The 16464-nt window shown below is 41.2% G+C and overlaps 1 protein-coding gene across 23 annotated transcripts in view; it reads left to right on the forward strand.

Annotated features, from left to right (window-relative positions):
• The first annotated feature begins 239 nt into the window (after positions 1-239).
• Positions 240-16464, forward strand: part of LOC115095529 (uncharacterized transmembrane protein DDB_G0289901-like) — a 162821-nt gene continuing 146596 nt past the window's right edge. For 5 of the 23 annotated variants that reach the window (XM_029609366.1, XM_029609349.1, XM_029609342.1 and 2 more), the window contains exons 1-7: positions 240-405; positions 857-931; positions 1492-1545; positions 2106-2180; positions 2753-2806; positions 3327-3419; positions 3936-4028. In XM_029609366.1, the coding sequence (XP_029465226.1) occupies positions 884-931; positions 1492-1545; positions 2106-2180; positions 2753-2806; positions 3327-3419; positions 3936-4028 (417 nt within the window). In that variant the 5' untranslated portion in view covers positions 240-405; positions 857-883. The remainder of the gene's footprint in view (positions 406-856; positions 932-1491; positions 1546-2105; positions 2181-2752; positions 2807-3326; positions 3420-3935; positions 4029-16464) is intronic. The other 18 variants (XM_029609361.1, XM_029609365.1, XM_029609343.1 and 15 more) reach the window with 14 other exon arrangements.

Genomic DNA, 16464 nt, shown 5'->3' on the forward strand with positions numbered 1-16464 from the left:
AATGATTCATCCCCAGAAAATGTCAAGCTATAATTTGCATATTAAACATGCAAACCACATAATTTTAAATAATCTATATGAGAAATTACACTGGGTGATATCCACCTTAGCTTTTGGACAAAAATAATTAGAGAGTGACCCTTAATTATGTGAATGATGTTAAATTCCTATTTGCTCCTCAAATGGCTCCACCAAGGCCATTTGACACAGGGAGGAACTGTTCTTGTGTATAAAAGGCAAAGTTCATGCAGACAGGACTAAAGCCACACAGAATCTCTCTTCCTGTTCTGTACTGCTCTACACAGACAGAGACAAACATGTCTGCCAAAGGAGGAGGAGGACAGTGGAATCAGAAGACAACATCCCAACAGGACCAAGACAATAACCAAGTGAAAGCCTTTGATCGTAAGTTCTATTTCATTATGATGCAAATATTGATTCTGTTATTTATTTTGTAATTTTATTAAATTTACCGCAAGATGAAAGGGTCATTTTTTTTAAAGATATTCTTTCTCACCTGGAGTTCACCCGGTGACCCAAGGTGAAGATGTCACATGTGGAAGAACTGGGTTCAGGCCCATGCCTGACCTCAGCTCCTCAGGACAGCCCAAACTGAGATTGCTGGAAAGGCAACATTTACAATCCCCGGGATGGTCCAAGATATCAATGAAACTGTGACACCTACTGGTTAGATTCAGGCTGCTTGTAACCAGATTCCAAAGGGAAGCGTGGTCTGTGACTTTCTGTGGGAAACATTTCCAGGCAATTGAGAATGAAGATTAATGTCCTGTTCAAGCAGGTACTACCAAAATTCTCAGACTCACATTTCCTATTTTGCTCTATTCTATGACATCAGAAACATCCACAATTGGCAAGGGCGGTGATGGTGGAGGACAGTGGAGTCAGACCACAGGGAGTCAAAGCCAGGGTCGTAAGTTTCAGTTCTTTAAATATATGTTCTTCTTTAGAAACTATTTAAAACTGCTGAGTGACCTTTGAAAATTTTTGAAATCTTGATAACTGAAAATTTTGAATACAATTATATTCTATTATTCTATTTTATTATTTTCTTAAATTTCAGTCAAGAAGAGTCATACTTTATATTTAATAATATATTTCCTGGCCTGGGTTTGCACAATGACGCAGTGGTAGGGAGTCTCACACTGCTATGTGGGAGACCTGGGTTCTGTTTCCAAACTCAGCTTCAGCTCCCCACAGCCTGAACTAGGAATTCTGAATGCTGCATGGGTAGTGATTATAGTCCATCGGAGGAAGGGAATTCCAACCATCGTTCAAACAGATTCAGGAAGCTGCATACCAGGGTGCAGAGAGATTTATGGTCTGAGGCTTCTGGCCAAGATTCTTAGCTTTGATGGCTTGGCTAATCAGAAACAGGAAAACATTCAGATTACCTTTTACACAACTTTCATGACAAATTCAAGAAGCATCACAGAGTAATATTTCCCATTCTGTTCTACTTTGCAACACCAGAAACAACCAGTGGAGGAAAGTGGAGTCAGACCACAGGGAGTCAAAGCCAGGGTCGTAAGTTTCAGTTCTTTAAAAATATTTTCTTTAGAAACTATTTAAAACTGCTGAGTGATCTTCAAAGATTTTTGCCATCTTGATAACTGAAAAGTTTGAATACAATTAAAGTTGATTCTATTATTTTCTTAAATTTCAGTAAAGATGGAGTGATACTTTATATTTAACAATATATTTCCTAATATGAGATTTACTCAATGTCCCAGTGGCATGGTGGCTCACACTGCTATGTGGCAGACCTGGGTTCTGTTTCCAAGCTCAGCTTCAGCTCCCCACAGCCTGAAGTAGGAATGAATGCAGCAGGGGTAGTGATTACAATCTCTCGGAGGAAGGGAATTCCAGATATCTCTCAAACAGATTCAGGAAGCTGCATAGCAGGGTGCAGAGAGAATTGTGTATTGTAGATTTTGGCCAAGAACCTTAGCTTTGATGGCTTGGCTAAACAGAAACAGGTTAAAAATGTGGGAACATTTCAGATTACTTGTTACACAACTTTTATGACATATTCAAGAACTTTCAAAGAGTGACATTTCCTGTCCTGTTCTTTTCTGCATCCTCAGAAACAACCACATCTGGCAAGGGCGGTGATTGTGGAGGACAGTGGAGTCAGACCACAGGGAGTCAAAGCACTGGTCGTAAGTTTCAGTTCTTTAAAATGATGCTCTTTAGAAACGATTTAAAACTGCTTAGTGATCTTTGGAGATTTTTGCAATCTTGATAAGTGAACATATTGAATACAAAGAAAGTTAATTCTGTTGAAACTGCCTTTTTTTTTACTAAATTTCAGTCAAGACGAAGGAGTCATACATTATATTTAACAATATATTTCCTGACCTGATTTGGTCAAAACCTAGTGGCAGTGTGGGTCACACTGCTATATGGAAGACCAGGGTTCTTTTCCCAAGCTCAGTTTCTGCTCCCCACAGCTTGATCTAGGAATTCTGAATGCTACATGGATAGTGATTGCCATCCCTTGGAGGAAGGGAATTCCAATCATCATTCAGACAGATTCAGGATGCTGCATACCAGGGTCCAGAGAGAATTGTGTATTGTAGCTTTTAACCAAAAACTGTAGCTGTGATGTCTTGGCTAATCAGAAGTTAAAAATGTGGAAAAAATTCTAATTGCTTGTTACTCAACTTTCATGACATATTCAAGAAGCATCACAGAGTAATATTTCCCATTCTGTTCTACTTTGCATCACCAGAAACAACCAGTGGAGGACAGTGGAGTCAGACCACAGGGAGTCAAAGCCAGGGTCGTAAGTTTCAGTTCTTTAAAATTATTTTCTTTAGAAACTATTTAAAACTGCTGAGTGATCTTTGAAGATTTTTGCAATCTTGATAACTGAAAAGTTTGAATACAATTAAAGTTGATTCTATTATTTTCTTAAATTTCAGTAAAGAAGAGTCATACTTTATATTTAACAATATATTTCCTAATATGAGATTTAGTCAATGACCTAGTGGCAGGGTGGCTCATACAGCTATGTGGGAGAACTGGGTTCTGTTCCCAAGTTTAGCTTCAGCTCCCCACAGCCTGAAGTAGGAATGCGGCAGAGGCAGTGATTATAGTTCCTCGGAGGAAGGGAATTCCAACCATCACTCAGATTCAGGATGCTGCATACCAGGGTGCCAAGAGCATTATGGTCTGTGGCTTCTGGCTAAGAACCTTAGCTTTGATGGCTTGGCTAATCAGAAATAGGTTAAAAATGTGGGAAACACTCCAATTACTTGTTACTCAGCTTTCATGACATGTTCTGTTCTATACTGCATCACCAGAAACAACCACATCAACCACATCAACCACATCTGGCAAAAGCGGTGATTGTGGAGGACAGTGGAGTCAGACCACAGGGAGTCAAAGCTATGGTCGTAAGTTTTATTTCTTTAAAATAATGTTCTTTTTATAAGCTATTTAAAACTGCTGCGTGATCTTTGAAGATGTTTACATTCTTTATAACAGAAAATTTTGAATACAATTAAGGTTGATTCTGTAATTTTCTTGAATTTCAGAAGAGTCACACTATATATTAAAAATATATTTCCTAATATGAGATTTAGTCAATGGCCCATTGGCAGGGTGGCTCACACAGCTAGGTGGGAGAACTGGGTTCTGTTTCCTAGCTCAGCTTCAGCTCCCCATAGCCTGAAGTAGGAATGCGGCAGAGGCAGTGATTACAGTCCCTCGGAGGAAGGGAATTCCAACCATCACTCAGATTCAGGATGCTGCATACCAGGGTGCCGAGAGCATTATGGTCTGTGGCTTCTGGCTAAGAACCTTAGCTTTGATGGCTTGGCTAATCAGAAATAGGTTAAAAATGTGGGAAACACTCCAATTACTTGTTACTCAACTTTCATGACATGTTCTGTTCTACACTGCATCACCAGAAACAACCACATCAAGCACATCAACCACATCTGGCAAAGGCGGTGATTGCGGAGGACAGTGGAGTCAGACCACAGGGAGTCAAAGCTATGGTCGTAAGTTTTATTTCTTTAAAATAATGCTCTTTTTAGAAGCTATTTAAAACTGCTGCGTGATCTTTGAAGATAATTACATTCTTTATAACAGAATATTTTGAATACAATTAAGGTTGATTCTGTAATTTTCTTGAATTTCAGTAGAGTCACACTATATATTAAAAATATATTTCCTAATATGAGATTTAGTCAATGGCCCATTGGCATGGTGGCTCACACAGCTAGGTGGGAGAACTGGATTCTGTTTCCTAGCTCCCCACAGTTTGAACTGAATGCTGCGGAGGCAGTGATTACAGTCCCTTCAAGGAAGGGAATTCCAAACATCGCTCAAACAGATTCAGATTGTAGTCATTCCTGGCTGCAGAGAGAAATATGGTCTATGTCTTTTGGCCAAGAACTGTAGCTTTGAAGGCTTGGGTAAACAGAAACAGTTTAAAAATGTGGTAAAAACTCCAATTATTTGTGATTCAACTTTCATGTCATATTCAAGAACCTTCACAGAGTCACATTTCCCATTCTGTTCTCTTCTGCATCACCAGAAACAACCACATCTGGCAAGGGTGGTGATTGTGGAGGTCAGAGCATAGGGGGCTCACAGGTTGGAGGTGATTCATCCCAACAGAAAGGTCAAAGCTATAGTCGTAAGTTTTAATTCAATTTAATAATTTTTCCATAGAAATATTTTAAAAGCTGATGTAGACACTAACATTATATTACTTTTTGGTTAAAATGAAAGATTCATATTTTATTATTACCATTTAGGTCCATATTCAAAAGCATTTAGCCAGCTAAATTAATATATTTGGGCATATATCTGGCTAAAATCTAGCCGGCTAATAAGTTAGGTGGCTAGAATTTAGCCAAATAAGTTAAGGGCACTCCATAGCAGGCCTGGATTTCCCAATAGGCACACTAGGCCTGTGCCTAGGGTGGCAAAAATCTGTGTGTGGGTGGGGTAGTAGCCCCACATAAGATTTGCTGTCTCCCCGCTGTCCTGAATCTCACTCATCAAAGAACAGCCTTCTGCTTCCTGCTGCAGCCCCCACCCCCCTCCTCCCAATGCAGAGAACTGGAGAAGAAGGGGAGGCTGGAAGAGACAGAGCAAAGACAAACATGCCTATTCCCTATTCCTTCCTATCCCCTCCTGGTCTCTACAGGGAATAGGAGGAGAGCGATGAGGTGACAGTAGAAGCAGGGAGCAAAGAAAAGTCACTCTGCTCCCTAATCCCCCCACCCCACCCCACCTCTCCTCTTGTTATTTAGGGACATGAGGGGAGGAGGTAATCCTGAAGCAGATAGAGCAGAGCAGAAAAAAACCTGTGCTTTATACCTTCTACTCTATTGTCCCTTTTTGGAGGGGAGGGAGGAGATGGCAAGGGGCGTCAGTACGAACAATGTCTACGGGCATCAAAACCCTAAAGCTGTCACTGACCAGGGGCATAAATGGGAGGAGGTGAGTTATCCAGCTAAGTTAACCAGTTAACTCCAATATTCAGATCTAGTCAGATAACTTAGCCAACTAAGGCCTAGATTCACCATTCTAACTCAGAATGGTGAATCTAGCGAAAATGGGGGGCAGGCCTGCGAAAGCCGGCAGCTATCGCACCACCGCGGTGTTGTCGCTGCCGGCTTTCGCGTCCAATAGTGCCAATGTGAAAGGTGGTGCTATTGGGCACACTACTGGCAACGATAACGGTGCTTACCTTATCACTGCCAGTGAAGACATTGCAGCATCAGCCTCCTCGCCTCCCCGACTCCGCCCCCGGCAAGCTATCGTACATGATAAGCAATAGAAAATGACCCCCTAAGTCTAGTCAGGCCAAAGAGCTGTCTTATAGTTAACTGACTATAGTTAGCTGGCTAACTTTAAGATAGCTGGCTATATTCAATAGTGTGGCTTACTACTGAATATACCTCCAAAGTTAGCCCAATAAGTTTATCCACTAACTTTGCCATCTGGATTGTGTCTGAATTTGAACCTCAATATACCATATTTCCTGACCTGGGTTTGCTGAATTGCCCAATGCAGAGTGGCTTACACTGCTATGTGGGAGACCTGGGCTCTGTTCCCAAGCTCAGCTTCAGGTCTCCACAGCTTGAACTAGGAGTCCTGAATGCTGCAGAGGCAGTGATTAACAATCCCTTGGAGGAAAGGAATGCCAACAACCACTCAAACAGATTGAGCATGCTGCATACCAGGGTGCAGAGAGAATTATGGTCTGCGGCTTCTGGCCAAGAAGTGTAGCAATGATGGCTTGACTAAACAAGAGCAGGTTAAATATGGGGAAAAGTCTCCAGGTACATGCAAATCAAGTTTAATGGCATGTTCAAGAAGACAATAGCAAAGCTTCACAGAGCAACATTTCCTATTCCTATTCCTATTCACCTGAAACAACCACATCTGGCAGGGTGGTGATAGTGGAGGACAGTGGAGTTAGACCACAGGGGGCTTACAGGTTGGAGGTGATTCATGCTAACAGAAAGGTCAAAGCTATGGTCGTAAGTTGTAATTCATTCTCATAATTTTTCATTAGAAAGCCTTTTAAAAGCTGCGGTGTGATATTTGGAGATGTTTGCATTCATAAAAGTTGAAAATGTTTTAAAGGTATTAAAACTGATTCTGTAATTGGCCCCATTATTTTATTAAATTTCCCTCAAGCTGCAGGGTTCATATTCTATTTTGATAATATTCTTCTAAACGCAAGGTTGGTCTGATGACCCAGTGGCAGTGCTGCACATTGCTCTGTGGGATACTGGCACTCTGTTCCCAATTTTGGCTTCAGCTCCTGATGCCATTGAGGGCTGGAATATTGCAGAAGCAACATTTATAGTCCTGAGGAGAGGAGGGAATCACAACTATCACTGTAACAGTGATACCTACTGGCCAGATTCACTGCACTTCCATACCAGTTTGTAGAGGGAATCATTGTGGATGTCCTCAGGCCAAAGACTTTTGCTATCATGTCTACACTATATGGGAATAGGCTAAAAATGGAGGCATAAATGATGGTTTAGGACATATTGAACCAGACAAGACTAAAGTACAGGCCCAAATTTGTCAAAAAGACATATTTGGCCTGTACCTAGTATGGTAAAAATCTGGATACAGCAATCCACTGAAGATTTGTTGCTGAATCTCCCTCAGCAAAGAAGAGCCTCAGCCTCCTGCTGCAGACCCTACCCTCCAGACAGTGTACAGGGAACCTGAAGGGAGGGGCTGAGGCCTGAAGCAGACAGAGCAAAGAAATGACATTCTGCTTCCTAACCCAGCCCCTCCCTGGCCTCTCAACCTCTATCTTCTTCTCCTCTCTCCCTTCCTGATATCTCCACCCTGTATTGGTACTTCACCCAATAAAACAAAAATTTATTATATAGACATAACAGAGTATAGGGGGGGAGGGGTAACAAAAATATAAATTCTTCACTGCTAAAGAATCAGAAAATCACTCTTTCTGCTCTGATGTACCCTTGATGCTAGAGACAAGCATAACTTCCAAGGCTGGCAGTGATGGAGGACAGTGCGGTCAGCAGTCCCATGGCTCCCATGATGACCACAAGAAAGGTCACGGTAATGATTACAAGTTTTACTTCATAAAAATAATAATAATTTTATAAACCGTGTAAATTACTACAGACTCTTTGGAGAGGTATGCATTAGGGATGTGAATCGGGCTTCAGACGATTGAAAATATCGGACGATATTTTCAAAATCGTCAGAAATCGGGGGCTCCCCCAAAATGATAGGAAAACCCCACAAAATTGATCGTTGGGGTTCTCTTATCATTTTGGGGGAGGGCGGGAAAAAGGGCACACAAAAATAACCCCTAAACCCACCCCGACCCTTTAAAACTATTCCCTTAGCTTCCCCCACCCTCCTGACCCCCCAAAACCTTTTTACTGATACCTGGTGGTCCAGTGGGGGTCCCTGGAGCAACGGTCCGAGTGCCGGAGATCGCTCCCGGACCCCTGCTGGACTTTTGGCAAGTCTTATGGGGGTCAGGAGGGTCCCCCAAGACTTGCCAAAAGCCCCTGGTGGTCCAGTGGGGGTCCGGGAGCAATCTCCTGCACTCAGGCCATTGGCTGCCAGTAATCAAAATGACGCCGATAGCCTTTGCCCTTACTATGTCACAGGGGCTACCGGTGCCATTGGTCAGCCCCGTCACATGGTAGGAGCACAAGATGGCGCGGGCCATCCAGTGCTCCTACCATGTGACAGGGTCCGGCCAATGGCACGGATACCCTGTCACATGGTAAGGGCAAAGGGCCATCAGCGCCATTTTGATTAGTTGCAGCCGACGGCCCGGGAGCGGGAGATTGTTCCAGGGACCCCCACTGGACCACCAGGCACCTGTAAAAAGTTTTTGGGGGGGTTGGGAGGGTGGGGGAAGCTAAGGGATTAGTTTTAAAGGGTTGGGGGTGGGTTTTTTATTTATCGGCTCGGGCGCAGCTGATAAACAAAACCGCGATCGGGCCTGATGAAAAAAAAAACCACATGTGAATCGGAACCGGAATCCGAACCGATTCCGGTTCCGATTCACATTTCTAGTATGCATTAAGAAAACCACCCCAATACTCTTCATATGGTACAGGTATTTATCATCACTTGCACTGTGATTTTAATAAATTATACCTCGAGCTGCCAGGTTCATATTTTATTTTTTAACAATTACCTGACCACTTTATCTTATGTCAAACATAACAAACTGTTTTACAGAGGAAATTTTAATAAAATTGAATTAGTCACAGAAATGTTCTCTGAAGATTAAAAGATACATAATTATTGTAATATCTGGGAATTCTCAATACGTTATCCAGACTCCAGGTGGTACTGAACACTGGAGCCAGATTGGTAATGGGGTCATCAAAGGCAGGATAGGGCTTCCCTCCTTATTTCCTTGCACAAGTTCCTATTAAAGTTGCAAATTATTTTCAAGGCCTTAACCTTGGTATTTAAGGCCATCAGAGGTATAGGACCAGGATAGGACTAGAATATATCTCTAATCAGCATCTAGTCAGAAAGTTCATCTCCTGGATTATCCTTTGAAGGAAATGAAATTAGTGAGAACCAGAAAGTGCTCCTTTACAGGTGCTAACCCGAACCTTCAGATTTCAAATTCATTAGAATTGAGGTTAGAACTGAACTAGCAGGTATTTTTTTTTTTAATACAGAACTGAAGACTTACCTCAATACAAATTTCATAAGTCACTTCCTGATCCCAACATGTAATTTTGACCTTGGCTATTTTTTTTGCAAATATTTTAAGATTTATCACTTAATGCAAAATTACCAAATGATCTTCTGGTCCTATAGTTTTGATTTTACACCAGCCATTTCAGGATCCTGGGGTAGGGAAGTAACTTTTTCAGGTAGATTATATACAGTGTTAAATTTCATGGGAATGCTAATATTTAATTAATAATGTAATTGTATACTTGCAGAAATGTCATTCTATTAGATGCCTTTTTGACTGATTGTTATATTCATTTGGAATGTAGTCCCTTATGAGCGATGAGCATTCATTTGACATGAAGGTGCAAAACACAACAAATGAGGCTATTTTTGGTTCATTCTGAATGAAATGAACAAAAAAATAGCCTCAAATGAAAATACCCAAACATTTTCAGATATTTTCATATTTGTATGTTAAAAAAAATAGGGAAGGAAGTGAGCTGAAAGCTGGAAAATGTTTTATGCTACTTTTCCACTAATATCATGGTTTTATATTCTAGGTGGAGGTCATCATACAGAGCATCACAAACAAGGCCAATCTGGAACAAAGAAGCAGTATTGAAAAATGACTTCAGGCAATCAAGAACATGCATGTTAGCCCCTGCATTTAAATTGTTAGTCAATTAGCTCAATCTTATGGTAACTCTTTCATTCCATGCTTTCTCTTGTCATTTAAATTTTCCTGGTATATTAAAGTAATCCTAAGCACTAAAGCATATCATATTTGTCCTTTGATCTCTTAATTCAAAATATATTAATTTACTGACTGAGTTCCTGGAAATTTCTGGGTTCTTATTATCATGCTCTATGATTAAGATCCAATAAACCCCACTGACAACTGTTTTATGGAGCAGGTCATACTATAGCAATTATAGATTGCAATATTTTTTGGTTTGTTTGTATTACAGTAAAACAGATCATCACTCACTCAACATCTAATTTGTCAAGTCCCAACTGACTACTATCTAGAAAGTGGGCCTAAACAACAATAGGATCCTCCTCAGGAAATTCTGTTTATTCTGTAAAATAGAACAATATTTCTCAGTCAGAAAAGATAGGTTTGTGTGATCCACATTGCTGCTAAGAACTCAATAACTTTAGGTCTACCATACTGTAGGGGTGGCCTTTGGCACAGGGAGGGCGCAGGAGGATGGATAGTCTGGCTGCCAGCCTTTTCTTCACAAAATCAATTTATAATTTACAGCACAACAGAAAAGTAGCATAGAAAGCTCTGCTTACCTCAGCAACTTTAAATAAAAAATATGGCAATCATAAATAATCTTAGCATAGAATCTGCCTTCTCGTTTTTAGGGCCTCTCTCTTCCTCCCTGGGCCTGAGCTTTTATTCCTCTCCCCAGGGAAATGGCTTTCTCTTCTGGGTATCCCTTATAATGGACCGGGCTAGATAGCTGGAGTTGGTTCTTTAAGGTACTCTGAGGGATTTTCCTATATACCCCTTCACATACCCTCCCTCTCAGTTCAACCATCCTAGATTGAGTGCCAGTCCCTTCCTTGAATGCCTCCCAAGGTAGGACATTGCCATTTCTATTTTCTTTTCCCACCCTGATCTAGAATTTCTTCTTCTAATGAAGGATAGAGTTGGGGTGCAGATCCCTAAGCCAGAGCACATCTAACCCTTTAACACCTATATATGTCCTTGGCCAATCTTAGGGGAACCATCTTCTGGTGGGGCTTATCTAACTTTTCCAGGGTTACCCATCTCCACCCTTTTTGGGGGACCAATTAAGAGTTTCTGGGTTGCTGGAATTTTATTTTTTTTTTGTCTCAGTAAGCCTATCTGCTGTGGCTTCTGGTTGCCTGGAATATACAGCATTTCCTTGATGTTGTTGCTGTTGTATTTTAGTTGCCTTGGAATTCCTCATATATAATTTTGGGCTTCCCCATGGAGAGATCTCTTCTTCAGGAACAGAGCTGGTTGATTCAGCATTAAGCTGGATTCAGAGTTTCAAAGTTTGGAAAATAGCATCCCAGGATGACAGGATATGAGAGCCTTGGAAGTGCTCCCACTTCATGACAGGCCTACCCAGTGGGTGCTTAAGTGAAACCTGTGTGGTAGGGGACTTCCTTTGATCTCTGTGAATGCAAGCTAAAGTCACTGGAGGTCCATAGTCAATCTGAATTGGTTTAACTAGCTGGAATGTTAGTGCCTATGTAGGAACCTCATCCAGCTCAATTAGAACTACAAAAGTACTAAGACCAGGGCAAATAGTATCTACAAAGGTACAAAGATAGGGTGTCATTAAGTTGACATTCATAGTTTTTTCCCTAGTCTGGGGACAATTCCTCAACTGATATAAGAGATCCAATAGACTTTCTCCAAGCTAGAGTACTCCCCACCGGAATTGTTATTGGTACATGTCTGGAGTACACATTCCACATTCAACAATGTAAGCTTCAGCCTCCATATAGTTGGCCCCTCCATTAGAATTAGCTGCCTAGAAGACAGCCTGTCAGCAAATTGCCTAGATAGGTGGTCCAAGTGGACACTGGCTATTCTGCTAACTAAGCAGTTTGTTCAAAATTCATTAGGAAACAGTTTGGGTCTTCGTCTGGATTTATCTCATGGGAGTCAGAGGGGGTAAGTCAGACTGTAATAAATTGCAGAGGTTCTGCAAACTGTATCAAGCAATCCTGTTGTTTGTTCAGTTGCTCTTGTAGGACTTCCTGCTGGGAGTGCTGGGCCTATACAACTGTTTTTAGTTGCTGCTGTCCCTCTGTAAGGGCATAGAGTGGTCACTGTATGTTAGTATATGCTCTGTTGCAGTAGAGGCTTTTCTGTTCATTGAGGGGGTTGCCTCCTTATTCAGAAAAATAGCAGAAATATCTCCATCTCCTGTCCCCCCCCCCCCCCCACCACACACACACACACACACTATACACATACATTCTCTATCTTTGGGATGGGGGAAAGGAAAAGAAAAACCTGACCTGTCTGATTCTAACTCACAAGACTTCTCTGTCTGTCTTGGCAGAGATCTATTTATTTATTTATATATTTTTTATTTAACTAATGTATTTTATTTATTTATTTATTTATTTATTTATTTATTTATTTATAGCTTTTTATATACCGCGGCACGTAATGCACATCACCTCGGTTTACAGCAAACAGTAATTCAGCCAAAGGCTTTACAATCAACATCAGTGGAATAAGTAAAGTGCTAATTTAACAGAAAAACTAGGAGTATACATATCAAATATATATGAGTAATAATATTAACAAAAGTCTGACTTGAAGGGAGTTATTTGTCAGGGAAAATGAGGGTAAGGGAAAGGGGGAATCATAGAAGGGGGGGTAGTTAAGGTGAGTTACATCCAGGACAAACGCAAGGTGATGCATATAGGGAAAAATAACCCATACAGTAGTTACACAATGTTAGATTCCATATTAGGTGTTACCACCCAGGAAAAAAGTCTAGGAGTCATAGTGGATAATTCATTAAAAAATTTGCTCAGTGTGCTGCAGCAGTCAAAAAAAGCAAAAACAATGTTAGGAATTATTAGGAAGGGAATGATGAATAAAACCGAGAATGTTATAATGCCTCTATATCACTCCATGATGAGACTGAATTTTGAATACTGTATACAATTCTGGTCACTACATCTTAAAAAAGATATATTTGCACTCGAGAAGGTACAGAGAATGGCGACGAAAATGATAGAGGGGATGGAACAGCTTCCCTATGAGGAAAGGCTAAAGAGGTTAGGGCTGTTCAGCTTGGAGAAGAGACGACTGAGGGGGAAAATGATAGAAGTCTATAAAATCATGAAAGGACATGAACAGGTAAATGTGAACCGGATATTTACTCTTTCACATAATAGAAGGACTAAGGGGCAGTCCATGAAGTTAGCAAGTAGCATATTAAAACAAATCAGAACAATTATTTTTCATTAAAGGGTAGATTTTCAAAAAGCTGCGCGCATAAAAAACGGGGCTTACACGCAAAACTGCTGGACTTCTTTGAAGTGACAGGCCTGTAGGTGTGTTCTGGGCTGGGAGAGGCGTGGTGGGGTGGGGGCAGGCTGGGACAGCACCATTCATTGCTATCCTGGAGCCCCGCGCTCTGGCCAGCTGCTGCCGCGCGCAACTTACTTCAAGTTGGGCCCTGAATTAAGTGGGAAAATAAGGGAAAAAATCCCCAAAAGGTAGGATTTAGGGGTTGGGGAGGAGAGGGAAGGGAAGGGAAGGGGAAGGGAGGTTATGATAGGGGGTAGGGAAGTTCCCTCCCAGTCCGCTCCTTAATTGAAATGGACTGGGAGAGAACTGGGGAAGGCTGGGATTTGTTGCCGCGCGGAAACTGCATTACTCTCCCCCCTTGCGCACACTGCCCACACATGCGCAGTTGGATTATAAAATCCTGCGTGCATGTGTGTGCGGCCCATGTATTTTATAACATGCACATGCCGGCATGCACATGTTATAAAATCGGCGTGTCCATGTGTGCGCACCGGGAAGCGTGAGCACATGGACGCGCGCTCGCTTCTTTTAAAATCGGTGCTTAAATACACAATTAAGTTCTGGAATTCATTACCAGATGATGTGGTTAAGGCAGTTAATGTAGGTGGGTTTAAAAAAGTTTGGATAAGTTCCTGGAGGAAAAGTCCATAAATTACTATTAATATGTTGACATAGAGAATAGCTCCTGCTTATTTCCAGCTTTAGTAGCTTGGAATTTATTTAATATTTGGGTACTTATAATCTGGATTGGCCACAGGAGGTTGAGCTTGATGGACACTTGGCTTGACCCAGTATGGCAATTTCTTATATTCAGTAGGTATTTTCCCTGTCCCCCAGGAGGCTCACAATCTAAGGCCTGGAGTTATCAAAATGCGATAAGTATCGCATGGGATAGCAAAAGGGGCGTGATTTATGCTAATATACAGTTTATTGCAATTTGCACTAACTACCTAGCTTGATGGACTCTCTACCTGGGTAACAACAAGCTAGATGGAGAGAACATTGCCCAAATCTCATCTTTGGGTGAGTTTCCTCACTCCGAAGGCCTTCAAATCTTCACAAGAGACCACTGTTCTATTCGTACGTCTCACGTTGAATGTCAAAGTGGCCCCTAACCCCCTATACTAATACCTAAACTTCACCTCAAGTTACTAGGTGGGCCTCCCAGAGGAATATAAATACCTATCTAGGGAGACAACATTATAGCCAGTCTCTCTCTCTCTCTCATATTAAGGGCTTTTTGATAAATGACCCCCATAGCTAGTAGACCATGTACAAAAATTCCCATTTGGGCATTGCCTGATGAGCCCCCTCAATATTTTTTTTATCCAAGCACTAGCCCAGATGTGTATCTATTTTTTCTCTGTCTTTTTTCTTTAAAATATTTCAAAACTTTACCTTTAAAGTTGTTTTGCTGCCTCAGCAGCCCATCAAACAACACTTTTCAGTGCTACCTTTTAAAAAAAAAAGTGAATTTTTTTTCATCGGAATGTCTTCCAAGAAGAAAGCCATAGTAAATGGATTTAAATACTGTGCCTGTGGCAGGAAAATGTCCATTATAGGTCTAGTCTACAACCAAACAAATTGTTACAATTGAAAATGTATGTCCCAAAGAATGCAACTGTCCAGGGTCTGGAAAATGGAGGAACTATGTAAGTCTTGTAGAAGCTGCAGTAAGTCATCTTCCTGAAGTGCAGCCTCATCTGCCTTACCAGCTCCTCTAAATTATGCCCCCCCCCCCCCCCCCCCGCAGGCTGAATTCTAGGGATCACATAGCCATTAGGCTTTGAAGAAAAGGGGGCACCACTCTATGGTACCCCTGGAGCATTGGACACTGAAGAAACACAGATGTTCAAGTGCAATGGTGCTGTCAACACATGATGCTTGGCTATCATTAATGGAAAAAAGTATATTGACACCATTGACACTATTGGCGCCATTGATTCCAATAGCAACATTGATGTATAAAACTTTATCAACACCACCCAAGTACAAGGCTACATTGATGCCATTGATGCAAAAAGTCTTCAATGCATTGAGCCTCAGATCATCGACACTTTTTCCCATTAAACCACTTGAAGCATTACTACATCATACTGTAAATCTCTCTATGCAACTATTTGTTGGTCAGAACAAGTTCTTCACTGATCTCCATCAACCACCGAATACTAGAACACTTTTGCCAGCAAAATTATCACATGGTTGTGTCTAGAAACACTAGTTTATATCTGTTTTCTGGTGCATCTTATTTCCAGTTGGCCTTCCTTACAAATTCTACAAAGCCCAGAAGATGTACAACATTCCATTGTAGTATCAAAATATGATATTCCACCATCTAGGTCAGAGAGCACAGCAACTACAGAACTGGTGAAAGATTTTTTACCTCAATTTTGGATAAGGATAAGGAAAGTACTATTCAACCTTTCTTTTCCAAGATGTCATATTTACTTCCATGAGGAGTCCCAGAATCCTCAATATATGTTGATTCTCCATCAGAATCTCCACAGGAGGTTTCTAGCCCATGACATTCACATACAGTGGACTCTAGCCACTTGGAAGATGTGCAGCAGGAGTTTTCTCCTCTGAGGTGAGGCAATTGTGGATCCCTCCTCAGTCACCAGCTTCATCACTGGCATTCTGGATCAGTGTTCGTTTACCTCTAGGCTCTGAAAAGGGATTTATGATCTTTCCCTCCCCTCCAGAACCTTCAGGACATTCCTCTCCCCCAAAAGACCATTCCTATTATTAGGAAAAGCTCTTGGATGAATGTACATCAGGGCAAAGACTCTTGGGCAGGCATTTTGGGACTCTTCCAGATTCTGAACGTTCCAGCAGATCAAGCAGTGATTCTGATTCATCATATCCTTCAAGATTGACAAATAAGAATGTGGGAAATTCCCATTTCCTGTGCCTCTGTAGCAAGGAAACTTGACCTGAAGAGCAGAGTTCAGAAAGTAGTGGTAGAATCAGCTCTTAAAATGGTGAGAAAAAACAAGAATATATTAAAATATGCCACTAGGCAAAGATGCAAGCTACTGGACAATTTTGTCAAAAAGATATTTCAAAACACCATGTTTAAGGATAGTAACTGCTGTTCCATGCAGGTTACTCCAATGCACTCTTTTATTTATTTATTTATTTATTTATTTATTTATTTATTTTTAACTTTTTTATACCGACGTTCGTGTATAAAATACAAATCACACCATTTTACAATGAAACTGAAT

This window comes from Rhinatrema bivittatum, chromosome 7, assembly GCF_901001135.1.
Source record: "Rhinatrema bivittatum chromosome 7, aRhiBiv1.1, whole genome shotgun sequence".
NCBI classification, from domain to species: domain Eukaryota; kingdom Metazoa; phylum Chordata; class Amphibia; order Gymnophiona; family Rhinatrematidae; genus Rhinatrema; species Rhinatrema bivittatum.